At 40.0% G+C, this 27,056-nt stretch overlaps 3 protein-coding genes across 5 annotated transcripts in view; all 3 read right to left on the bottom strand.

Annotated features, from left to right (window-relative positions):
• Positions 1-27,056, bottom strand: part of LOC110514545 (uncharacterized) — a 101,382-nt gene that overhangs the window by 14,455 nt on the left and 59,871 nt on the right. The window lies entirely within an intron of this gene.
• On the bottom strand, positions 2,825-11,728 carry LOC149975390 (uncharacterized). The gene is made up of 3 exons (XM_090207125.1): positions 11,656-11,728; positions 8,659-8,889; positions 2,825-5,548 (listed from the first exon to the last, which is right to left on the bottom strand). Exons 2-3 carry the CDS (start codon positions 8,741-8,743, stop codon positions 4,632-4,634), a joined length of 1,002 nt encoding a protein of 333 aa, XP_090063251.1. The 5' UTR covers positions 8,744-8,889; positions 11,656-11,728; the 3' UTR covers positions 2,825-4,631.
• LOC110511156 (uncharacterized) lies at positions 13,526-23,008 on the bottom strand. 2 transcript variants are annotated; one of them, XM_036951267.2, is made up of 2 exons: positions 22,813-23,008; positions 13,526-16,050 (listed from the first exon to the last, which is right to left on the bottom strand). In XM_036951267.2, the coding sequence occupies exons 1-2, from the start codon at positions 22,910-22,912 to the stop codon at positions 14,723-14,725; spliced, it is 1,428 nt and encodes a 475-aa protein (XP_036807162.2). In that variant the 5' UTR covers positions 22,913-23,008; the 3' UTR covers positions 13,526-14,722. The 2 variants fall into 2 exon arrangements, 1 of the variants encoding a protein (XP_036807162.2); XR_016488246.1 differs by lacking the exon at positions 22,813-23,008 and adding an exon at positions 22,220-22,351 and having other exon boundaries at positions 15,934-16,050.

The raw sequence follows: 27,056 nt of genomic DNA, 5'->3' as shown, positions 1-27,056 counted from the left end.
ACACTTGAAACATGGCCATTCGTTTATCAATTTCATAACTGCAGTGGCTTATTCACAATAGCTCACAATGGGTTTCATATATCCTAGCATCACAGTTAGCCTAGCGGTTAGAGCTTTGGGCCAGTAGCCGAAAGGTTGCTGGCTCGAATCCCTGATTTGACAATGTAAAAATCTGTCATTCTGCCCCTGAAGAAGGCAGTTAACCCACTGTTCCTTAGTAGGCCGTCATTGTAAATAATAATATTTTCTTAAATAAAGTTTTAAAAATCACAAGGAGGAAGCAGACCTCGGTAAAGTTGGTTTTATGTTCAGACATTCATTTGCCAAAATCAACTGATTCATTGATTGTCACAGAAACAAAAATAGATATGGTTTATTCTATAAAAGTCTCGCATTAAATCTATCAAATGTCATATAAAACTGTATAAATCAATAACTAATTCACCGTTTGTCACAGAAACGCCAAACCATGTATGATTTATTCTATAAATGTCTAGTATACTTTTAAAACCTTTGCTTTGAGTAGAAATTCCAGTTTTGATTTGATAGAAATACAGAAAATCTCAAATATTGCATTTAAAGATGAAAAAATCAACTCATTCAGTGATTGATCAGCCAGGTCGCAGTTGCAAATGAGAACTTGTTCTCAACTAGCCTACCTGGTTAAATAAAGGTGTTCTCAACTAGCCTACCTGGTTAAATAAAGGTGTTCTCAACTAGCCTACCTGGTTAAATAAAGGTGTTCTCAACTAGCCTACCTGGTTAAATAAAGGTGAAATAAAATATTTTAACAATTTGTCTCAGAAAAATGTGAGAATATGCATTTATTTAAAATAACTTGTTGATGTTGATTTAAAGTGCAATTTGTTTTATATGAAGTTAGATAATGTTTACATAAAGTTGTACAATGTTTACCATCTTAAATTGTATGTCAAATCAATGTTTACCATCTTAAACTGAATGTCAAATCAATGTTTACAATCTTAAATTGTATGTCAAATCAATGTTTACCATCTTAAATTGTGTCAAATCAATGTTTACAATCTTAAATTGTGTGTCAAATCAATGTTTACAATCTTAAATTGTGTGTCAAATCAATGTTTACAATCTTAAATTGTGTGTCAAATCAATGTTTACCATCTTAAACTGTGTCAAATCAATGTTTACAATCTTAAATTGTGTGTCAAATCAATGTTTACAATCTTAAATTGTGTGTCAAATCAATGTTTACAATCTTAAATTGTATGCCAAATCAATGTTTACAATCTTAAAGTGTATGTCAAATCAATGTTTGTATTTTTAGTGCAACAGTTCCACATGTTAAAGTAGTTAACAATCATTTATTTATACGTCTCTAATTTAACAGCAAAGAGGCCCCTTACAATACTTTTATATTTTGGCTTTGTTGAAGTCCTTCATTGTCATCCCCAGAAAAGCTAGATGGTACCATCTCTGGCACACAGAGCATTCTATCTTCAGTATTAAAAACATAAAACAGGGTTATGTTTATTTACATGTAAATTACAGTTCTGGAATACCCGAATTCTGTTACATGCTTTTGCAATTAGGGACATTTTCAAATTGAATTGGATTTTTGCTAAATTGACTTTAAATGACATGCATATGACCACAACCCTGATAGAAGCACACATAACTGAGGTGTTCATCATAGTTGAGTATTCAGCCAATATAAATCGTATAGTAAAAAAGGCACACATTAGCAAAAAAACGTATAAAACATTACAAGAATGGCATCTTATAGATTTGAAATATTTCGATCAAATCTAAACTGGAATTTGTATTCAACACAAAGGTTGAACAAAGACGATATACATTTATAGAATGAATCATATCGCTTTCGATCATTCTGTGATAAAGGGTGAATTAGTTATTTGATTTAAACAGCTTTAAAATTGCATTTAAGATTTTATATATTTTCATCAAATCAAAACAGGATTTTTTTATTCAAAACAAAGGTTGTAAAGTATGCTAAGCATTTATAGAATTTTTATATTTCTGTGACAATCAATTAATTAGTTATTGATTTTTACAATTTCAAATGGCTTTTGGCGAATATCTGTTGAATGTCAGAATGTGTGAATACAAAACCAACTTTACCTCGGGAGTAGGCAGATACCATTCTTCAAACAACAGTAAAACTGATAGACTTTCTTCCTTCTTTCCATCTACTACAGGGTTTAGTGCTCCAACCACTCCTGGAATCTTCTGCTCAAGACGATGAACCTCAATATCCAACGAAACTCCAGATATAACATCTTTAATAGGTGCCTTGCTCCGAAATGATATACACAACATAATATACACAATATAATAAAATATATTGATTTAAAATGTTAAAAAAACGAATATATTGTTAGATGTTCTGATATAGACAGAATGACTGAAAAATGTAATTGTAAAATGTAAAAAAATAAAATAATAATAATTAAATGTAAATGTAAAAACCTGTAATTTCAAATAATTAGTTTACAATTTCACAACGGAATTTATTACAATTTATAACCGTCGTGCCTCAAAACTGGGAGAAGCAGAAAAAGCAAGTCATTCACCCGACATTTGTTCCTCAAGACGGTAACAAGGACACGAGGATAATTGTAAGCAACAACATGTTTGAAAACGTTTGTAATTTGATAAGGTTGATATATTAATTATTCGTTTCTGTTAATGTCGCAAACTATTTTCTCTAGGCTAACATTAGCAACTCTGCCTGGATACTTGCATGCTAACTAACGTTAACACTAACTTAGCTGCTCTAGCCTACTATGGTCCTGTCCCTCTGGCCAGGATAACCAAAGCAGTAATGTTGTATTTCACCAAAAACATTTTATTTTATTATACACATGAGAAAAAAGTGGTTTCCCAGCACGAATTCATGTACAAACATTATTTTTCATTACATTTTTGTCATTTAGCAGATGTTTTTATCCAGAGCGACTTACAGGACAAATAAGAGTTAATTGCCTTGCTCAAGGGCACAATGACAGATTTTTCACCTAGTCGGCTCGGGTTTCAAACCATCAACCTTTCAGTTACTGGCCCAACACTCTTAACCGCTGGCTACCTGCCAGATCAATTAACTTCAATACAGTTATTCAAATACATTCATCATCAATGACTAAAATAATACAAGTAGTCCATTTCATAAACCCAAGTAGTCGATTCATAGCCTGTTAATCATTAAACAAAAGTTGTTTAGTAATATAAAATAATCCACCCAAACTAATGCTAAAAACTGATCACACCGTCTTTATCTGATATACACTGAGTGCACAAACATTAGGAACACATTCCTAATATTTCCCCCTCTTGTCCTCAGAACACCCTCAATTCATCGGGGCATAGACTGGCCAAGGAGTTGAGAGCATTCCACAGGGATGATGGCCCATGTTGACTCCAATGCTTCCCACAATTGTGTCGAGTTGGCTGGGAGTGGATCTCTACTCCGAATAGCTTGTTCTATCTCCTCCCACAGATGAACAATTGGATTGAGATCTGGTGACTCGTCAGGCCACTGCAGTAAACTGAATTCACTGTCATGTTATTGGAACCATTCCTGGACAAGCCTTGTGGCATAATCCTGCTGAATAAATCTATTTGCAGATGGATACACTGCTGCAGTGAAGGGAGGCACCTGATATTCTTTAGATATCCTGTAGCATTCAAACATTGTTCATCTTTTATCAAGGGGCCCAATGTGTGCCCTGAAAACACACCCCAACCAACACACCACCAGCCTGCAATGCTGACACACGGAGTGGATGCATGCAGTGGTGTAAAGTACTTAAGTAAAAGTGATTTAAATAAGGTTTCATTACTTTCACTCAGTATGACAGTTAGGTACTTTTTCCACAACTGGATGTATGTCCTCGTGGTTTCCTCCATACCCCAGTCCTCCCATCAGCATGAAACAGCAGGAACCAGGATTCATCAGACCAGGCAATAGGTTTCCAATTTTCCAGTGTCCAGTGTTTTCATTCCTTAGCCCACCTGGGTTCACCTGGTCAGTCTGTCATGGAAAGAGCAGGTGTCCTTAATGTTTTGTACACTCAGTGTATGTTGTGTCTACCAGCTCATTCTCACAGAAAACTGTAGAGGGAAGCAGTCCCACCCAGTCAACCATCAGACGCCTCACAGAGGACATTCAACCCGAAGGGCAAATCCAAGATCTCAGTATCTTTACAGTAGAAGCTAACAAAACACACAACCTGACATGGAGCACACTGATCAGTAAAGTAAAGAAAGGCTAACATTCTAGAACGCTCCCTTTCCTCTGCACAGTTCTCACAGTGAGAAACAATAGGATTGCAATAGAGTGTTGACAATTATTTTATTAAATTAAAATTAAGTGATTGAGTGACTAATCTCAGCTGGTCTGAGAGAACTGACAAGGACTCTCTCCTTTATGTATACAATGGTGTCTTTAAATGGCCCAATCTGTAGAATCTCCTCTCACTGTCAGTGCAGTGATAAGGCTTCTCTCAAGTGTGTATCAGTTTTTGTGTCTTTTCATTGCCCAATCTGGAGAAACACTTGCCACATTAAGAGCAGAAGTAAGGCTTCTCTTCTGTGTGTGTTCCTCAATGACCCTTTTAGCTCAGCTGTAAGTCAGATCAGTGGTAAGGCTTCTCTCCTGTGTGTGTTCTCTGATGAACTTTTAGGTCAGTTGATGTTGTGAAGCATTTTACACAATCAGAGCAGGAGTAAGGCTTCTCTCCTGTATGTATACGTTCATGTCTTCTTAAGTTTTCCTGTCGAGAGAAACTCTTTCCACAGTCAAAGCAGGAGTAAGGCTTCACTCCTGTATGTATACGTTCATGTGTTTTTAAGTGGCCCAGTCGAGTGAAACTCTTTCCACATTCAGAGCAGGAGTAAGAATTCACTCCTGTATGTATTCGTTCATGTGTTTTTAAGTCGCCCAGTCGAGAGAAACTCTTTCCACAGTACGAGCAGGAGTAAGGCTTCACTCCTGTATGTATACGTTTATGTGTTTTTAAGTTTCCCAGTCGAGAGAAACTATTTCCACAGTCAGAGCAGAAGTAAGGTTTCACTCCTGTATGTATACGTTCATGTGTTTTTAAGTGGCCCAGTCGAGAGAAACTCTTGTCACAATCAGAGCAGGTGTAAGGCTTCACTCCTGTATGTATACGTTCATGTGTTTTTAAGTCACCTAGTCTAGAGAAACACATTCCACAGACAGAGCAGGGGTAAGGTTTCACTCCTGTATGTATACGCTCATGTGTTTTTAAGTTGCCCATTCGAGAGAAACTCTTTCCGCAGTCAGAGCAGGAGTAAGGCTTCTCTCCTGTGTGTGCTCTCTGATGAACTGTCAGAGACCTTGATGTCGTGAATCTCTTCCCACAGTCAGTACAGGGATACAGATTCTCTCCTGTGTGTATTTTAAGGTGTTTTTTTAGCTTTGATAGAATTGGGAATATCTCCTCACAATGTGGGCAGTGGTGAGACCTCTTAGCTCTGTGACCTTCCTGCTGTTGCTCTCTGGATGAAGAGAATGTCTCAACATGGTCTCCTGTGTGAAAAACATCAGAAGAACCAGTCAGTTGGTGTGATATACATATGACTTCACAACAGTAGGCTTTACAATACAGGGAATAAAGCTATTAGGGCTGTCCCGACAAAAACATTTATCCTGGTCAAACAAGTCTTTTCTTTCGGCCAATCGAATGTTTACATTTTAAAACATGTATATTTCCATATATATGTGTTTGAATAAAATCAACTATATGTAGGCTACTGAGCTTGTCTGATGCTTTAAGCACTGCGATTAAAAAATGAAGACACACAAATGACTCACGAGGGATCCAGATATCAATATAGCGTAACCAGAATAAAATTAATCTGTTCTCGACTCTCCTCCTCCCGCTGCTGCGTTATGATTTTCATATAATTTATAATAGTCTTTATATCTCAAATCAATGTCATGTGGTTAATCAAAATTATATCTAAATGAGGCCTCCCGGGTGGCGCAGTGGTTAAGGGCACTGTAAGTGCTTAAAGCATCAGACAAGCTCAGTAGCCTACATATAGTTGATTTTATTCAAACACATATATATGGAAACCAGCTGTGCCACCAGAGACTCTGGGTTCGCGCCCAGGCTCTATCGTAACCGGCCGCGACTGGGAGGTCCGTGGGGCGACGCACAATTGGCCTTGCGTCGTCCGGATTAGGGAGGGTTTGGACGGTAGGGCCTTGTCTCATCGCGCACCAGTGACTCCTGTGGCGGGCCGGGCACAGTGCGCGCTAACCAAGGTTGCCAGGGGCACAGTGTTTCCTCCGACACATTGGTGCGGCTGGCTTCCGGGTTGGATGGCTTTCAACCTTCGTCTCTCCCGAGCCCGTACGGGAGTTGTAGCGATGAGACAAGATAGTAGCTACTAAACAATTGGATACCACGAAATTGGGGAGAAAAAGGGGTCAAATAAAAATAAAATGTATATATATATATATGGTGCAATGGAGTGGATGGAGCGAGACATGATGTCCCAGATGTGCTCAATTTGGAATTGTTAGTTAGATTACTTGTTGGTTATTACTGCATTGTCGGAACTAGAAGCACAAGCATTTCGCTACACTCGCATTAACATCTGCTAACCATGTGTATGTGACAAATAAAATTTGATTTGATTTGAATTTGATTCAGGTCTGGGGAACGGGCGGGCCAGTCCATAGCATCAATGCCTTCCTCTTGCTGGAACTGCTGACACACTCCAGCCACATGAGGTCTAGCATTGTCTTGCATTAGGAGGAACCCAGTGCCAATCGCACCAGCATATGGTCTCACAAGGGGTCTGAGGATCTCATCTCGGTGCCTAATGGCAGTCAGGCTACCTCTGGCGAGCACATGGAGGGCTGTGCGGCCCCCCAAAGAAATGCCACCCCACACCATGACTGACCCACCGCCAAACCGGTCATGCTGGAGGATGTTGCAGGCAGCAGAACGTTCTCCACGGCGTCTCCAGACTGTCACGTCTGTCACATGTGCTCAGTGTGAACCTGCTTTCATCTGTGAAGAGCACAGGGCGCCAGTGGCGAATTTGCCAATCTTGGTGTTCTCTGGCAAATGCCAAATGTCCTGCACGGTGTTGGGCAGTAAGCACAACGCCCACCTGTAGACGTCGGGCCCTCATACCACCCTCATGGAGTCTGTTGCCATTGTCAAAACTAGCTTACATAAAGCCAACAAATAAAAACATTGTAGCCTGCAGGTAGAAAATAACCCGATGAAAATAGATAGATGAATCAAATTGGCTACACATGGCCTGTCTGCAAGAAACTTGAAACATTGTATCAACTATTAATTTGGTCTGGCCTGTGCTAGCAAACTTGCAACATTGTATAAAATATTTTGGGCCCTTAGAGTTTCCCATGCCAGCGAGCTCCAGACAAACAGCTGTAGGCTATTTTGCGCAAGGGACAAGAAGGAATTATGTAGGCCTATTTTATGACGTTTCCACCGGATCAGAGCATGACAGTTTGAGTGGTTATCAAAAGGGAGATAGCTGGAAAGATTTTTCAAATAGGCTACGTTGAGGAACTATTGTCATTCTCAATGGATGAAACAGACTTTGTTTACTTGCTGTTTGAGCTGAACATTTTTTTTCTTGAGAAACTCCACAGTGACGGTGAGTTAAGACAATCTGAAATAGTTTCAGATCCACAAATGGGCACATTTATAGGCCTACATTTGCACAGAGGCCAGCTAGCCTATAGGCCTACTTCTATGCGTAATCAGGTGTGTGTCCTTACTCAACATTGACAGGAGCACTCTAACCAAAAGACAGTGAATAAATTGACAACTCGTAAATGGAATGAAATACACCAAAACTTTTGTTTAGCCTAGGTTGTACACTCTACAAACAATGTGTCCACTCCTACAATGACAATGGTAAGATTAATAATAATATATTGAATGCATTACCGTAACCAAACAAACATTGTAGATTAGAAATGATGGGAATTAACAGTAGGCTAAATGTATTACTGGTGATAGTGGTGTGCCATCCCCTCTGCAATGGACTATTCCACCCAGACAGGCAATGGACTAGTCCACCCAGACAGGCAATGGACTATTCCACCCAGACAGGCAACGGACTATTCCACCCAGACAGGCAATGGACTATTCCACCCAGACAGGCAACGGACTATTCCACCCAGACAGGCAATGGACTAGTCCACCCAGACAGGCAATGGACTATTCCACCCAGACAGGCAATGGACTATTCCACCCAGACAGGCAATGGACTATTCCACCCAGACAGGCAATGGACTATTCCACCCAGACAGGCAACAGACTGGTCCACTCAGACGGGCAATGGTATAGTCCACACAGACTCATTTCATATCATCCTCCTCTCACTATCACAAGGGTTAGTAACTACACAGACTCATTTCATATCATCCTCCTCTCACTATCACAAGAGTTAGTAACGACACAGACTCATTTCATAGAGCTTTAAAAACACCGGCAGTTTGTCTACTTCACTTCTTTACTCTACTCTCTGATCACTCCAGATAACCCAGTTGTTCAGGGATGTGTGTTGTCAGAATTACAGAATTCAACCTATCAATAGACTGGGTCATAACTTAAGGTCAAATTTATAGATAGAACCTGCTCTTACCAATCTTCTCCTCCTCTTCTTCATCTTTAATGATGACATTCAGCTTCAGTGTTTGACTGCAGTCTTCCAGCTTCACTGATGCCATCTCTGGATCCTGCAGTGCAAACTGGGCTCCACTGTCACAATCAGGACCCAGTGACTGTAGGTTCCTACTCAGTGTGGAAGGAGAGAGGCAGGCTGGGATTGTCCTCACTGTTGATGTTACCGGCTTCAGACTTAATCTGAGTCGGTCTGTAGTAATAAAGACAAACGGACACAAAAGTTAGTCTTGACAGTTCTGGCACTTTATTCTGTAAATATATATTAGATCAGGTCGCTAAACTTTGACAACAGACCATTTATTAATTTCCCATTAGACAAAGTGCACACCTTAAATTACACAACATTAGTGTACATAACCTATAGTAGATTTCCTGAATTCACATACATGAATAGGTGGAGTCTTCTCTCCATTTCTATGGATGACGCAGACCCATGCTAAAACGTGAGTCTCTCTTCCTCTCTGTCTCCAACCTAACAATGGGAATTGATATCCCAAAGGTGGGAAGGCAGGGGACAAGCTTAGGTCCAAAACAAGCTCATAGAAAAGCATTGGCCTTTTCCTCTAGGATTTACACACACCAAGCCCCTCACCTTGCCTCTCACACCAGCAAAGTCGCAAGATCACCACATGTTCCTCTCTGGCAAGCAGTTTCAACTAGCTATTTACATTTGTGGTTTGGTCCAAAAGAATGGTTCATATGGACACCAAAACACATTGAGAAATTATTTTACTGTAATAGAGAAGTTACCTTTTCTATCAATGCCCTTTTTATGTCTCAACTACTCAGATTGAGAGCAGAGTTACACTACTAAAACCAGAGTATCAATGAACATTTATTCTGGAAAATTAATGCTAATATTAGTACTGCAAGCAGTCTTTTAGCCAAATACTATTATAATAGCTCTCTAGTCTGTTTTATACATGTGCAATAAGCATAAACAAGGTTGGCAACTTGATTTAACATCTGAACAAAGTGGACAGGCTAAAAAGCTTTTCAAACAGTTGGAGACAGAATGGTGTTTTCATAACAATTCAACTGTTCAACCTTGTTAGCAAATAGATCCAAGTTGACTAAACTTGTTATATGAAGATTAGCTGGCTAATCACTAGCACGTGGGCTTGAGAGATTGTTGATGAGACAGACCTGTGTTCATTTTCTATAGGCTAATTAATGCCTGCTGCAATAAGTTAGTACTTTTTTAACAAAGGGTCATTTTCATAGACAGAATTGAAAGCCAGATCAGTGATTATCGCAACAACAAAAAAGCAGGTTAAACTATTTTGATAAAATAATGAATGATTAGTGGGTGTTATGCTTGTGGAAGGCTTATATTTAGCCTCGGTATAACTTCACAAGCCCTGAATTCATTAGATTATTGCTGACTGTTTGAAATGCAGTGTATTCAACCTTTAATTGTACAAGGCTTATTTAGAGAGAATCTAAACTGAGATATTTATGGTGAATCACCTAGAAGTTTGAAAACTCAAGATAAAGCTGTATGATTTTTTGGTCCATATCGTCCAGACCCAATGGAGAACATTAGAGTAAAGTACAATACGTTATACTGTACTATACTCTGTACTGTTGTACTCTACTGTACTGAATTAAGCTTTACTTTCGTGTACTCTGCTGTAGTGCTTTCAAATCTTGTGAAATTAGCTATGTTTCCAATAACTTGTCCAGTGATTTTTTTGTCGTCATTTAGAAAAAGTTGAAATAGAAAATAAATCCAACAATTTCCTGCTCGGGTGTATTTCCATTTAACCATCTTGTGTGGATAAAAATTCAGCAATCATCATTTATTCAAAACACACCGTTTCTATCCTCACTTGTCGGAATAAAGACATTTTGACAAAAAAAATCCGCCCGTTGAACTTTGGTCGAATACATCTTGGTCAATGGAAACCTGCCTAATGAGGTCTGAGTGATTGGTTCAGATCTGGTCAGGTTTGATGTTTGGGCCAAGTCAAAAAAAGACATCCAAAAGACGTCGACGTCGGTCCGTGCTTACTGGGGTATATCCTACAATGTCGGCCTATAACTTTATTTTATGAATGTCCATCCACGTGGAAGGCCTAGCGTTTGTAAAACAGCCAGTTGTATTGGCTTTATTAGTCCTGGTTCCTGTGACTAATCATGTTGTCTATTTAAGCGCTGAAAACGCCCATCAGCTACCCAACTTTATCAGGAGTAACCCTGCAATAGACTGACTGGGAAGGTGATGTTTCACAGTCAAAGTCCTGCAATAAGAGCTAAGAAGCTAATATTTGTGTAAACTGTTGATAATAGTTTTCTGTTGCTGTCACCTGTTTCATAGGTGCACAATCCAACTCGTTTCATAAAGTCATATAAGAATGCCCCCAATACAACGATGTGGTCTAATACCGCCACAGTGGGATTTCAGTTTATTTTCAAAATAATTCGTTATTGTAATTCATTGTAAATAAATAATAATCCAACCATATTCTGCGTTATTTTGTCCAAATATGACATGATTTCACTATTTTGTATCAGTTTATCGCTTTAAGAGGGATTTTTATTTTGAGTGTGAACCACACATGCCTCTATTGTGGCTAGCTTCACATAGGTAGGGACAGGCGGACATCAGGCCTATGTCCAGCTGGAGGACGGAGATGTTGGCCACATCAGATAGAAATGTATTATGTTGAACAAACAATCCTCTGATTCTAATGAATCATGTCAGTTATATTCAGAGGATTTCTATCTGTAAATTTCCAAAATGTTTTTGTTCTGAACATCCCGAGGCGAAACCCACTGAGCTAACGAACCTGCAAAGCCTAACAAATGAACGTGTGCTTTTTTATAGATCACGTTCACTCACTCGGCTTTACACAAAACCTTTCACAAACGTTATAATACCTTGATTGGTTTGTTATCTAACATGTCATGGCGTTATTTCAATATTAGACCGTTTAAAAGTGCTATTACGTACCTGTAGTAACAAGAAAAAAGGACAGCAGTTCTGGCTTTCTCTTCACTCGAAAGAATAGTGTGCGTCTACCGGAACTTCCGGTCCCCCCCCCCCCCCCCCACTACCACAGTGCAACAGCGACATCTATTGGACTGATGGACTAACTACTGCCAAAGCATGTAGAATGTAAGCGAGATTGATTAGCTTGACAAATAAACCTTGGTTTAAAAAAACTAGAGCGTTGTCTGTTTTAGTGTCTACGTTTTTCAACTCATTACATATGTATTGTAGATGATCTCTGTGGAAGGCCAAGAAGATCATCAAGAACCTCAGCCACCAGAGACACGGCCTTTTCCCCCTGCTACCATCTATCAGGCGGAGACAGTGCAGGTGCATCAAAGCTGGGACCAAGAGAATGAAAGCACTTCTATCTCCAGGCCATAAGACTGTTAAACAGTCATCCTTGATTTGATGTAGAGAATACTGGTGTCGTGCAACTTGGCATGTCCCAATGTGTGACATGTACTGAGTAGATAAATACAGATATATATTATTTTGAATGCCTTGAATTAAACAAAAGCATTACATTTACTGTAAAGATAACCCCCCAAAACTATGATGATTCAGTAGATCAATTACAGTTCTCTAGCAGGGCTCCCGAATGGCACTGCGGTCTAAGGCACAGCATCTCAGTGCTAGAGGCATCACTACAGACACCCTGGTTCAAATCTAGGCTGTATCACAACCAGGCATGATTGGGAGTCCCATAGGGTGGCGCACAATTGGCCCAACACCGTCGGGTTTGGCCAGTGTAGGTCATCATTGTAAATAAGAAATTGTTCTTAACTGACCTGCCTAATTAAATTAAAGGTCTCACAGATGCTTATGCTGACAAAACATGTTAGAGAATAGGTCAGATTTAGCTTTGTGATGCTCATTTCAACTTCCTGTCTTGTTCAGCTTCAGATAAACACTAAATATTTCACTTAAAATATATATATTTTTATAATTCATTATACAAGAGAACTAGTTTGACCAGTACAAATTCATGTACAAACTGTATTTTTCATGGGAAGATCGATTAAGCCGGCTTCAATGGAGCTGCCCAAACATATTCATAAATGACTCAAATAACTAATCTAGTTTTAAAATAAAATGTAATAAACACATGTACTTTTATTTATTGATGTACAGATTATGTAGTAAAAAATGTCTCTCCCCAAACTGATCATCACACCATCTCTGGTACATGTTGTGTCTACCAGCTCATTACCACAGAAAACTGCAGAGGGAAGCACTACCACCCAGTTAACCAGCCTCACAGAGGATATTCAACCTTAAGCGCAAATCCAAGGTCATCTCAATATCTTTACAGTAGAAGTGAACAAAACACACCAAAACTGACAAGGTGAATACTGATCAGTAAAGTAAAGAGAGGCTAATGTTCTATAATGCTCCTTTTCCTCTGCACAGTTCAATCACAGTGAGAAAGAATAGCATTACAATAGATTGTGCTACAATTTATTGAGAATTAAGTGATAGAATGATTTTAATCTTAGCCAGTCAGAGAACAGATGGGGATTCTCACATTTATATGTTGGTGTCCTTTTAAGTTGTTCTGCTAAGAAAAACTCTCCTTTGTGTATACGTTCATGTTGTTTTAAGGTACCCAGGTGAGAAAAACTCTTCCCACAGTCAGAACAGGAGTAGGGCTTCTCTCCAGTGTTGACTGATGAACTGTCAGATCCCTTGATATTTTGCAGCTCTTCCCACAGTCAGAGCAGGGATACAGATTCTCTCCTGTGTGTATTTTTAGCTTTGATAGTGTTAAAAAGAAAAAAATGCAATTGCAGCCTCTTTGCAATAAGGAATTGAGACCAAAAGCTCAAGAGAAGTTTAAGAGAGTGTTTAATACCAATGATACAGTCAGCTGAGTGCATGCATTTAGAAAGCTCACAACACATTTTATACTCTTCCCTTATAGGCGTCACCTCCCCAGCTATACATTTTATGGCCCCAATGAGTTTCCCTCTTTTCCCCTGTGGAATGTCCATGGTCCTCTCTTTGTTTAGCCAGATGTCAGAATCCCAACCCGTCCATCTTCTGTTCTGGGCCTGACCCTGCTCTCTGATCCGAGGCAATTTCCTCTTCTCTGATTATAGTTACAAAATACAAACTATATATATATATTTTCACCCCAACCTCGTACACGGTGTTCTGGGAATCCACAACCTTTGACATGTGACGTTTACAAAATGAAGGCCTGTTTGTAAAACTGCGTATCTAAGGCTCTGGTCTGTTCTAGGAGTGAGGGTAAACAATAGGCATGTTCTCTGCTATCCACTTTATGTTTTAATTATAATTTTGGGTATAGGGGAGAGTCACTTGTTTTCCCCCAAGTGTTCAGACAGGGTCGGGGGAAAATATATTTTAGTGAAGGGAGGGGCATACATTTTTATTTCAGAGATACAATTTGCTCCAGGTATCCCTCATTATAAATAACATACAGTCCCTTAGTAGTAAAAAAAATAATCCACCCAAATGAATGGAGAAAACGGATCACACCATCTCTATCTGATACATGTTGTGTCTACTATCTCAGTCCCACAGACGACTTCATACGGAAGCAGTATATTCAACGCTAAGGGCAAATCCAAGGTCCTCTCAATATTTTTTGCAGTAGAAGCTAATAAAACACAACAAAACTGACAAAGTGCACACTGATCAGTAAAGTAAAGAGGATAACATTCTATAATGCTCCATTTCCTCTGCACAGTTCTCTCACAGTGAGAAACAATAGGACAACAATAGAGTGTTCTACACTTTCTTCATTTGATCCAATTCACTGTTACCAATTCTTTTATGAGATGAGAATTAAGTGATGGAGTGACTTTAATCTTAGCTGGTCCGAGAGAACTGATGAAGCTTCTCTCCTTTTGTTACCAAAAAGGGAGGTTACTTTAAACAGGGGTCCATTTTCAATCCAGCAAAAAATGTTTTTAATCTGCAAAAGGCTTCACTCGTTTGTATCCGTTGGTGTGCTTAAGTTGCTCTGTTGAGAGAATCTCGCCCCACAATCAGAGCAGGATTAAGGATTATCTCCTGTGTGCACTCTCTGATGAACTTTCAGAGCACTTGATGTTGTGAAGCATTTCCCACAGTCAGAACAGGAGTACGGCTTCTCTCCCGAATGTATACGACGGTGTGTTTGTAAGTTTCCCAGTCGAGAGTAACTCCCCCCACAGTCAGAGCAGGAGTAAGGTTTCTCACCTGTGTGCACTCTCTGATGAACTGTCAGAGCACTTGATGTTGTGAAACTCTTCCCACATTCAGAGCAGGGATAAGGCTTCTCTCCTGTGTGTATACGTTGGTGATTCTTTAAGCTGCTGTGTCGAGTGAAATTCTTCCCACAGTCAGAGCAGGAGTAAGGCTTCTCTCCTGTGTGTAAACGTTGGTGTTCCTTTAAGCTGCTGTGTTGAGAGAAACTCTTTCCACAGTCAGAACAGAAGGAAAGCCTCTCTCCGGTGTGTGTTCTCTGATGAACATTTAGCGCAGATGATGTTGGGAAGAATTTACCACAGTCAGAGCAAGTGTAAGGCTTGTCTCCTGTGTGTATATGTTGGTGTGATTTTACGCTGCTCTGTAGAGAGAAACTCTTCCCACATTTAGAGCAGGAGTAAGGCTTCTCTCCTGTATGTATACGCTGGTGACATTTTAACGTATCAAATTGTATGAAACATTTTCCACAGTCCGAACAGGAGTAAGGCTTTTCACCTGTATGTAAACGTTGGTGTATTTTTAAGTTGCTCCGTTGAGAAAAACTCTTCCCACAGTCAGAGCAGGAAAAAGGCTTTTCTCCTGTATGTACACGTTCATGTGCTTTTAAAGTATCCAATAGGGAGAAACTTTTCCCACAGTCAGAGCAGAAGTAAGGCTTCTCTCCTGTGTGTATATGTTGGTGTATTTTTAAACTGCTCCGTTGAGAGAATCTCCCCCCACAGTCAGAGCAGGAAAAAGGCTTCTCTCCTGTGTGTGTTCTCTGGTGAACTGTTAGGTCAGATGATGTTGTGAAGCATTTTCCACATTCAGAGCAAGAGTAAGGCTTCTCTCCTGTGTGTATGCGTTGGTGTGATTTGAAGTGGCTTCGTTGAGAGAATCTCCACCCACAGTATGAGCAGGAGTAAGGTTTCTCTCCTGTGTGTATACGTTGGTGTGTTTTTAAGCTGCTCTGTTGAGAGAATCTCAACCCACAGTCAGAGCAGGAGTACGACTTCTCTCCTGTGTGTATTTTTAGGTGTATTTTTAGCTTTGAAAGAATTGGGAAAATCTTCTTACAATGTGGGCATTGGTGAGACCTCTTAGGTCTGTGATCTTCCTGTTGTTGCTCTCTGGATGTAGGGAATGTCTCAATGTTACCTGTGTGAACAGCATCAGAAATAAAAGTCAGTGTGATAAACAGTGATTATACAAAATATTATGAACACCTGCTACTTCCATGACATAGACTGACCAGGTGAAAGCTATGATCCCTTATTGATATCACTTGTTAAATCACTGTAGATGAAGGGGTGTAGACAGGTTAAAGAAGGATTTTTAAATATTGAGATAATTTAGACATGGATTGTGTATGTGTGCCATTCAGAGGGTGAATCAGCAAGACAAAAGATTGAAGTGTCTTTGAACGGGGTGTGGTAATAGGTGTCAGGTCCACCGGTTTGTGTCAAGAACTGCAATGCTGCTGGGTTTTTCACACTGAACAGTTTCCCTTATGTATAAAGAATGGTCCACCACCCAAAGGACATCCAGCCAACTTGACACAACTGTGGGAATCAAAAAGGCCAGCTTTTTCAAGCAGAAATTTGCATCCTGTAGCTCTAACTCCAAAAAGTTCTGGGACACTGTAAGGTCCATGGAGAACAAGAGCACCTCCTCCCAGCTGCCCACTGCACTGAGGCTAGGTAACACAGTCACCACCGATAAATCCATGATAATCGAAAACTTCAACAAGCATTTCTCAATGGCTGGCCATGCCTTCCTCCTGGCTACTCCAACCTCGGCCAACAGCTCCGCACCCCTGCAGCTACTCGCCCAAGCCATCCCAGCTTCTCCTTTACCCAAATCCAGATAGCAGATGTTCTGAAAGAGCTGCAAAACCTGGACCCGTACAAATCAGCTGGGCTTGACAATCTGGACCCTCTATTTCTGAAACTATCCGCCGCCATTGTCGCAACCCCTATTACCAGCCTGTTCAAACTCTCTTTCATATCGTCTGAGATCCCCAAGGACTGGAAAGCTGCCGCGGTCATCCCCCTCTTCAAAGGGGAGACACCCTGGACCCAAACGGTTACAGACCTATATCCATCCTGCCCTGCCTATCTAAGGTCTTCAAAAGCCAAGTCAACAAACAGATCACTGACCATCTCGAATCCCACCATACCTTCTCCGCTGTGCAATCTGGTTTCCCGAGCCAGTCACGGGTGCACCTCAGTCACGCTAAAGGTACTAAACAATATCATAACTGCCATCGATAAAAGACAGTACTGTGCAGCCATCTTCATCGACCTGGCCAAGGCTTTCGACTCTGTCAATCACCATATTCTTATCAGCAGACTCAATAGCCTCGGTTTTTCTAATGACTGCCTTGCCTGGTTCTCCAATTACAGTGCCTTGCGAAAGTATTCGGCCCCCTTGAACTTTGCGACCTTTTGCCACATTTCAGGCTTCAAACATAAAGATATAAAACTGTATTTTTTTGTGAAGAATCAACAACAAGTGGGACACAATCATGAAGTGGAACGACATTTATTGGATATTTCAAACTTTTTTAACAAATCAAAAACTGAAAAATTGGGCGTGCAAAATTATTCAGCCCCTTTACTTTCAGTGCAGCAAACTCTCTCCAAAAGTTCAGTGAGGATCTCTGAATGATCCAATGTTGACCTAAATGACTAATGATGATAAATACAATCCACCTGTGTGTAATCAAGTCTCCGTATAAATGCACCTGCACTGTGATAGTCTCAGAGGTCCGTTAAAAGCGCAGAGAGAATCATGAAGAACAAGGAACACACCAGGCAGGCCCGAGATACTGTTGTGAAGAAGTTTAAAGCCGGATTTGGATACAAAAAGATTTCCTAAGCTTTAAACATCCCAAGGAGCACTGTGCAAGCGATAATATTGAAATGGAAGGAGTATCAGACCACTGCAAATCTACCAAGACCTGGCCGTCCCTCTAAACTTTCAGCTCATACAAGGAGAAGACTGATCAGAGATGCAGCCAAGAGGCCCATGATCACTCTGGATGAACTGCAGAGATCTACAGCTGAGGTGGGAGACTCTGTCCATAGGACAACAATCAGTCGTATATTGCACAAATCTGGCCTTTATGGAAGAGTGGCAAGAAGAAAGCCATTTCTTAAAGATATCCATAAAAAGTGTTGTTTAAAGTTTGCCACAAGCCACCTGGGAGACACACCAAACATGTGGAAGAAGGTGCTCTGGTCAGATGAAAACAAAATTGAACTTTTTGGCAACAATGCAAAACGTTATGTTTGGCGTAAAAGCAACACAGCCCATCACCCTGAACACACCATCCCCACTGTCAAACATGGTGGTGGCAGCATCATGGTTTGGGCCTGCTTTTCTTCAGCAGGGACAGGGAAGATGGTTAAAATTGATGGGAAGATGGATGGAGCCAAATACAGGACCATTCTGGACGAAAACCTGATGGAGTCTGCAAAAGACCTGAGACTGGGACGGAGATTTGTCTTCCAACAAGACAATGATCCAAAACATAAAGCAAAATCTACAATGGAATGGTTCAAAAATAAACATATCCAGGTGTTAGAATGGCCAAGTCAAAGTCCAGACCTGAATCCAATCGAGAATCTGTGGAAAGAACTGAAAACTGCTGTTCACAAATGCTCTCCATCCAACCTCACTGAGCTCGAGCTGTTTTGCAAGGAGGAATGGGAAAAAATGTCAGTCTCTCGATGTGCAAAACTGATAGAGACATACCCCAAGCGACTTACAGCTGTAATCGCAGCAAAAGGTGGCGCTACAAAGTATTAACTTAAGGGGGCTGAATAATTTTGCACGGCCAATTTTTCAGTTTTTGATTTGTTAAAAAAGTTTGAAATATCCAATAAATGTCGTTCCACTTCATGATTGTGTCCCACTTGTTGTTGATTCTTCACAAAAAAATACAGTTTTATATCTTTATGTTTGAAGCCTGAAATGTGGCAAAAGGTCGCAAAGTTCAAGGGGGCCGAATACTTTCGCAAGGCACTGTACTTTGCAGACAGAGTTCAGTGTGTCAAATCGGAGGGCATGTTGTCCGGTCTTCTGGCAGTCTCTATGGGGGTGCCACAGGGTTCAATTCTCGGGCCGACTCTTTTCTCTGTATATATCAATGATGCTGCTCTTGCTGCGGGCGATTCCCTGATCCACCTCTATGCAGACGACACCATTCTGTATACTTCTGGCCCTTCCTTGGACACTGTGCTATCTAAACTCCAAACAAGCTTCAATGCCATACAACACTCCTTCCGTGGCCTCCAACTGCTCTTAAACGCTAGTAAAACCAAATGCATGCTTTTCAACCGTTCGCTGCCTGCACCCGCACGCCTGACTAGCATCACCACCCTGGATGGTTCCGACCTTGAATATGTGGACATCTATAAGTACCTAGGTGTCTGGCTAGACTGTAAACTCTCCTTCCAGACTCATATCAAACATCTTCAATCCAAAATCAAATTTAGAATCGGCTTTCTATTTCGCAACAAAGCCTCCTTCACTCACGCCGCCAAACTTACCCTAGTAAAACTGACTATCCTACCGATCCTCGACTTCGGCGATGTCATCTACAAAATGGCTTCCAATACTCTACTCAGCAAACTGGATGCAGTTTATCACAGTGCCATCCGCTTTGTTACTAAAGCACCTTATACCACCCACCACTGCGACCTGTATGATCTAGTCGGCTGACCCTCGCTACATATTCGTCGCCAGACCCACTGGCTCCAGGTTATCTACAAGTCCATGCTAGGTAAAGCTCCGCCTTATCTCAGTTCACTGGTCACGGTGGCAACACTCACCCGTAGCACGCGCTCCAGCAGGTGTATCTCACTGATCATCCCTAAAGCCAACACCTCATTTGGCCTCCTTTCCTTCCAGTTCTCTGCTGCCTGTGACTGGAACGAATTGCAAAAATCGTTGAAGTTGGAGACTTTTATCTCCCTCATCAACTTTAAACATCTGCTATCTGAGCAGCTAACCGATCGCTGCAGCTGTACATAGTCCATCTGTAAATAGCCCACCCAATTTACCTACCTCATCCCCATACTGTTTTTATTTATTTACTTTTCTGCTCTTTTGCACACCAATATCTCTACCTGTACATGACCATCTAATCATTTATCACTCCAGTGTTAATCTGCTAAATTGTAATTATTCGCCTAGCTTCTCATGCCTTTTGCACACAATGTATATAGACTCTTTAAAAAATAAAAAATAAATTATACTGTGTTATTGACTTGTTTATTGTTTACTCCATGTGTAACTCTGTGTTGCTGTCTGTTCACACTGCTATGCTTTATCTTGGGCAGGTCGCAGTTGTAAATGAGAACTTGTTCTCAACTAGCCTACCTGGTTAAATAAAGGTTAAATAAATTTAAAACATTTAGTCCACATGGGCCAGACTCCCTGTGGAACACTTTCAAAACATTGTACAGTCCATTAGAGCTGTCCTTGACACCAATAGTAATCTGTTCTTCCCACCAATCGATAGGCTTAAATTTTTAAATGTGCATTTGATGCGATTGTGCTCAGACTTACAAAACAAAATGACTAGCAACTGTTGTCTCTCTCTCTCTTCCCTGCTGCAGCGACCACCACAGAACATCAACAGTGTTCATCACACTGTCCACTGTACTGAAGCTGCAACATAATTACAGCCATTTCTGACTGAAAAGTTATGTTGCTGAAATCCCTCATTTGTTTGGGAAAAACATTCTCTATTCCCTCGCCTTTCTTTGTGAGACATGTATACATTGCATGCACGTGACCAATAGGGCAGGACCTATAGCATATCATAATCACATCAATAAATTGGTTATAACAAACTCAGAACACTGTAACAGCAAAACGGTTGCAGAGGACGTGACAAACTCGAAACAGGAGAATGTTTACTGGTTGCTCAGGAGGTAAAGGGGAAGTCAGATGTGTGGAATAAATGTGACTAGTTGTGGAAAATACTGGAGATCCAGAAAAGTAAGGTAAGGAGCAAACACTGAGTGCATATTGTGTGTTCCAAACAGGTAGATTACAAAAATCTTCTGACTGTTTGGAACAATGTAAACAACACTAATTATAAGTGTACCAGAGCATCTACTTTACAGCAAAGACTAAAAACTGTCGCATTCATTCGTGAATGCAATTTTCAAAAACAGAACGGCTTATTTATTGTTTACGCTAATTATTCAAGGCTCACTTAAATTTTACTTTAAAAACTAAAATGCTTGATTGCATTTTAAATCATGAATGACTGGTATGCTGTGTGATGACATGGACGAATGACGGATTGATACAGTAGCCTACACAAGTATTGAAATGTAGTCTTCAGTAAGTTAAGGTATTAAGACAAAACCAAATGCTCTCTTAGGCCTCAAGCTGGATGGTGCTTATACAAGGCTGCTATACTAAGCCTACTAATGATAATGGCATTACCTATTATCATAGTGATGGTCATAATAATAATTATAACAAGATGGAGATCCAGAAAAAGGAGGGGTTTTAATATTAATATTCTGACCATTTGGAACAGTGTATAGAACATTAAATTAATGATCAATAATACCAGAGAGGCTGGTTTAATGAAAACATTAAGCATTTATTAAAGCATAGCAAAGATAAAAAATTGGAGAATTTGTTAAATTGTTTATCCGACATGTTGCGTGTGGCTTGGTGCTCACGGAATCAGTAGGCTATTAAACAAACAGGCAACATGAGCAGGTTCTGTCTTATTTCTGCAGATAAATGGATGATATATAAAGCCAGGCACAATTAACAGTTATGATTATAATAGCAATTTAAGTTGGAGTTTCCTCTCTCACTTCTATTAGACAATAAGGCAAGGACTGTTTTCTCATCTCCTCATCCTGCTGCCTCCGCAGCTTTGTTCTCAACACCGATATGCTGGTTAACTTTGCTATTATACACAAAGCAACATGGTCTAGGAAAAGGCGCCAATTCAACAGTGCACTGAGATGTGTTTCAGAACTGTGAACTAACTCAGTATTAGCAAAGTGTTCTTACTGTTTTGCACACTCTGTACAAGCCAAATAAGACATTTTAACATCAGCAGTTGTCACAAAGTGCTTTACAGAAACCCAGCCTAAAACCCCAAAGAGCAATCAATGCAGATGTAGAAGCACAGTGGTTAGGAAACACTCCTAGAAGGCAGGAAGCTAGGAAGAAACCTAGAGAGGAGCTAGACTCAGAGGGGTGTCCAGTACTCTTCCAAACATTAGTAGTGAATTTCATACAAGTTGGTCACCGCACTTAAATTGAGCTGCAAGAGACTCACCTCACGAAGCACACATTTTGGTAATTGTGCTTAATTGTAAACAAACACACGTGACTGACTCAAACCGTTGTTTTGGGAAACTAGTACCCGTACGCTTCATAATGAAAAATCTTCATTATAAAAGATATCTAACGGGCGAAATGATGAACGCGATGTTATCTATTACCTAGTGCACAAGTTGACTACAGTTGTGACTACTATATGTTGACTATATGCTGCACAACAGTAATTGACTCACAAGGCTACGGTCTCTTCTCTTTGTGTGCTTGTAAACAAACACCACGTGACTGGGGGACTACCGTAAACTACTTAATAATGGGACAGATTAAATTAAGAAAGCAATGTTCTGTATCTCCTAACGTATTGCAAATTGACATTAGTCATTTAGCAGAACAGTAGTGAGTGCTTACGTTTTAATATTTTTTTCGCACTGGTCCCCCGTGGGAATCGAACCCACAACTGGGCTACACGTGACCAACATCTACCTTCTCATTGAAACATTTCATCACGAAACAGTTATACTGCAACTTTTTATGCACAGTGGAAAGTTGGAATGAATTACACAAACTTAGTTAGATAGAACCTGCTCTTACCATGAGAAACAGATTTCCCAATCTTCTCCTCCTCTTCATCTTTAATGTTGACATTCAGCTCCAGTGTTTGACTGCAGTCTTCCAGCTTCACTGATGCCATCTCTGGATCCTGCAGTGCAAACTGGGCTCCTCCAGTGACTGTAGGTTTGGACTTGGTGTGGAAGGAGAGAGGCAGGCTGGGTTTGTCCTCACTCTCACTCTCGATGTTGCCGGCTTGTCAGAGAAATTCTATAAGAGAGACTGCATATTCTTTCAAACAACACTTTATTATAAGATTAGCTAAAATGGAGCAGTCAACTATGCACTTCAACAGTTGTGCAGTTAAGGCCCAACAAACAGTGACGGGTCTCCACTTTTATAGAGAAGTACATCCTTTTCGTAGACGTGGCACATAGTGTGTAAAAGGCAATTACTTGTCTGTGCAGATTTAAGATAACACGAGGTTGATAGCCCAAGGTCTCCACCGTCTAACTACATTCCCAACAGCAAACATTATAATGTGCTCCTTTCTGCAAGTTCCCATACATGTGACTTCCTGTAGATAGTAAACCCACGGGATGTCAGATGCTGCGGACGTACCTAACGGATCATTGCTATACGCCCAGTCTTGTGACAAAGTCACACAAAGACAAGTTTGTATCAGATTAGAAAAAACACTAGCATATAACAAGAGACTATTCTTTAAGCAGTAAAACACGGGATAACATGACTAATTATGTAATGTTCCACAACAGGCCTCAGACTTAATCTGAATCGGCAAGTAGTTATAAAGAGAAACGGACACAAAAGTTAGTCTTGACAGGTCTGTCACTTTCTTTACTCTCTAAAAATATATCATATTTTTTCTTGTTCAATTATCTAATTTCAATAGATCAGGTAGCTAAGCATTGACAACAAAACATTCGTTAACATTAGACAACGTTCACACTATAAAACTAGGCTCCACAACGTAAGTGAATTTAACCTATAGTAGGTTTCGCAAATTCACAAGAATGCATAAATGACAAAACATATAGTAGTACATGGTTGCAGTTTGTTTTAGGCAGCACTATGTACTATTTGTAATTGGCTCACTGCTACCGCACCGCAAGCGGTACCGGAGCGCCAAGTCTAGGTCCAAAAGGCTCCTTAACAGCTTCTACCCCCAAGCCATAAGTTTGCTGAACAATTCATCAAATGGCCACCTGGACCATTTGCGTTGACACGCAGTCTACCATTCCGCAATACGTTTTTATCACAGAGGACAATGTTAGGACTCATCATTGTAGTCTGTATAAAAATGTATGATGGCTCTCTCTGTCTATAAGAAGAGAGCTGCATGCTCTTTTATTTATTTCCAAGCAATTTTACAGAAACTCCCTTCAAATGTAACTTAATTAATTAAGTTAAGAATCATAAGTTACCAACCCTGTTCTCAGGAATGGATAACACTAGCGATCCCTTCAGTCTCCACATATTTGGGAAAATCTGCGTTTGGATTTTTTTGCCCATAATTTGTGGAACAATTTGCAGAGTTCGCTGCAGCTAGATGTGCTGGTGCCACTCAGGCAGTTTACATTATTGATTGAGGACCTCTATGTAGTTGAATGTGATTGCTTTTATTAAATATGTTTATTTTGTTATTATGTGCTGAATTATATTGTTTTATACACATACAGTACCAGTCAAAAGTTTGGACACACCTACTCATTCAAGGGGTTTACTTTATTTGTACTATGTTCTACATTGTAGAATAATAGTTAAGACATCAACACTCTGAAATAACACATATGGAATCATGTAGTAACCCAAAAAGTGTTAAAATCATTTATAAAATACATATATTTTACATTCTTCAAAGTAGCCACACTTTGCCTTGATGACAGCTTTGCACACTCTTGGCATCCTCATGCACAAATGCCAATCGTCGGCTGGAGTGGTGTAAAGCTAACCATTGGACTGTGGAGCAGTGGAAATGCGGTCTCTGGAGTGATGAATCACGGGTTCACCATCTACAGTCCGAGGGACAAATCTGGGTTTGGAGGATGCCAGAGAACGCTACCTGCCCCAAATGCAGAGTGCCAACTGTACATTTTGGTGGAGGATGAATAATGGTCTGGGGCTGTTTTTCATGGTTTGAGCTAGGCCCCTTAGTTCCAGTGAAGGGAAATCTTAATGCTACAGCATACAATGACATTATAGATGATTCTGTTCTTCCAACTTTGTGGCAACAGTTTTGTGGAAGGCCCTTTCCTGTTTCCAGAAATGGTTAGTTGAGATCAGTGTGGAAGAACTTGACTGGCCCGCACATTTCCCTGACCTTTACCCCATCGAAACACCTTTGGGATGAATTGGAACAAATGGTCTGTTCTATATCTTCAATCAAATTAAACATGTACTACTGTGACATTAAAATGTTTAATGGTATTTTTCATCAGTTGTTTTATATGAAATGTCATTACCACAACGCTAAGTCATTACCACAACGCTAAGTCATTACCATCACGGTACATATTGTTGTGGAAAAGGTGTATTAAAATACAACTGATATAAATTATTTTTCCCATATGTGAACCTCATATGCTTGTTCTTAAGATAATTTCTAAAGTAATGTAAAATATTAAGATGTTGATGTGGTAAATACATGTTTCTGAGTATCATCAAGGCAGATATGGACATTTAGACACGACAATAATGAATAAATTTAATTAAGGAAACTTCCAAATAGTAAAAATATATATATACAATTCATGTGAAATGTTATATAAAACACCGTAGGTGCAATTTCTGTCATTTCCGTTTCAACTAAAATAGCACATTTTATGACATGGTGGTAATGACATTTCCTCTCAGGTATTTGGAGAAACCGATAAAAATATGTATATTCTTAAATAGTTTGTCTCAGCCACTATTAGATCTTCTTTCCAGATAGAGTGAAGAAGATATTCAGATAAAAAGCACTTTCAACAGGTTTCATTTTCAAAAATATTTACAATCAACCATATATTTAATAGAACAGGTAGGCCTGTTAATAGTGATGCACGGATATAACAAAAAACTGATACCGCGAAAACCAATGTAAAAAAAAGCTGCGTTTTAAGCATTCTAGTACAGTTAAATAGTTAACACACACACATGGACACAGCGGTCTGAGGCACTGCATCTCAGTGCAAGATGCGTCACTACAGTCCCTGGTTCGAATCCAGGCTGCATCACATCCGGCCGTGATTGGGAGTCCCATAGGGCAGCACACAATTGGCCAAGCGTCGTCCTGGCAGTCATTGTAAAATAAGAATTTGTTCTTAACTGACTTGCCTAGTTAAATAAAGGTTACACACACCACAAAAGTGTTACCAAAAAGTAATTTTGTTGGCATTTAAGTATGTCTCCATTACCATTAAAACATAATCAAAACCCATTTATTTAACTTACTTGCTGTGCTGTTTCGTTCATTTGTTCAGTCACTTCATTCTCAACCAGGACTTCTATGGAACGCCGTTTGGGTCTTTGCGTGCCAAAAAAGACACAGTAGCTATAGTTAGCTAGCTAACTATTTAGCTAGGTATCATCATCTAAAATAACCCTAATTTATAAGACAGTTCTTATTTGATTAATGGTGGTCGGACCCATCTATGTGAAGCTAGCCACAATAAGGATTAGCAACAATAGTGGGCTTTTCAGTTAGCCTTCAAAATAAAAGTAATTATACTATTTGTATTCATTTGCATCACTTTCAATTACATACTTTTATTTTGAAGGCAAACCGCAAATTCCACTATTGTGCTTAATCCTTATTTCGACTAGCTTCACAACACATAACCCGGTCCAGACAAATCTCACTAGTTTAAAGAAGCTAGCTGGCTTCTTATAACGTTCAATTTCAATAGGCGAACCACAAGTGGCAACCTAGCTATTACTTACAAGGATTCCGAAATCATTGCTAAGAATAATGAAAATGACTGCAGTTTTTACTGGCCATTGTGTTCAGGCTGGTTGTATTGGTGCTAGTTAGGTTACCAAGTTAAAGCTAGCTACCCCAGAAGTTGCGGTCGAACAAATAATGCTTTATTACCAACGCGGTATTGTAAACATATCGTTCGTGGTCGGTGTTTGCTGACATTTTTGTACTGCTTTGACAGTGCTACTGTATCATTTTTGACACGCAAAGACCTAAACGGCGTTCCGTAATATGTATGTCGTGAAGCTAATAGCAGTGACGCTATTACTGTGTAACTCTGGTAGGGCAACATCGGAAAAATAGCGCA

The sequence above is a fragment of the Oncorhynchus mykiss genome, chromosome 18, assembly GCF_057628025.1.
Source record: "Oncorhynchus mykiss isolate SJ-2025 chromosome 18, ASM5762802v1, whole genome shotgun sequence".
NCBI lineage: Eukaryota > Metazoa > Chordata > Actinopteri > Salmoniformes > Salmonidae > Oncorhynchus > Oncorhynchus mykiss.
Note: the sequence above shows the minus strand (reverse complement) of the source record. Positions and strands in the feature narration are given on the sequence as shown.

What these genes read in the sequence shown, in the direction of transcription:
- LOC149975390 (XM_090207125.1), bottom strand. Translation starts at nt 8,743, where the DNA reads ATGGCATCAGTGAAGCTGGAAGACTGCAGTCAAACACTGAAGCTGAAT. An exon ending in AGAAGAGGAGGAGAAGATTG is followed by an intron (nt 5,549 to 8,658) that starts GTAAGAGCAGGT and finishes TTTTTCACACAG; the next exon opens with GAGACCATGTTGAGACATTC.
- LOC110511156 (XM_036951267.2), bottom strand. Translation starts at nt 22,912, where the DNA reads ATGGCATCAGTGAAGCTGGAAGACTGCAGTCAAACACTGGAGCTGAAT. An exon ending in TGGGAAATCTGTTTCTCATG is followed by an intron (nt 16,051 to 22,812) that starts GTAAGAGCAGGT and finishes CTGTTCACACAG; the next exon opens with GTAACATTGAGACATTCCCT.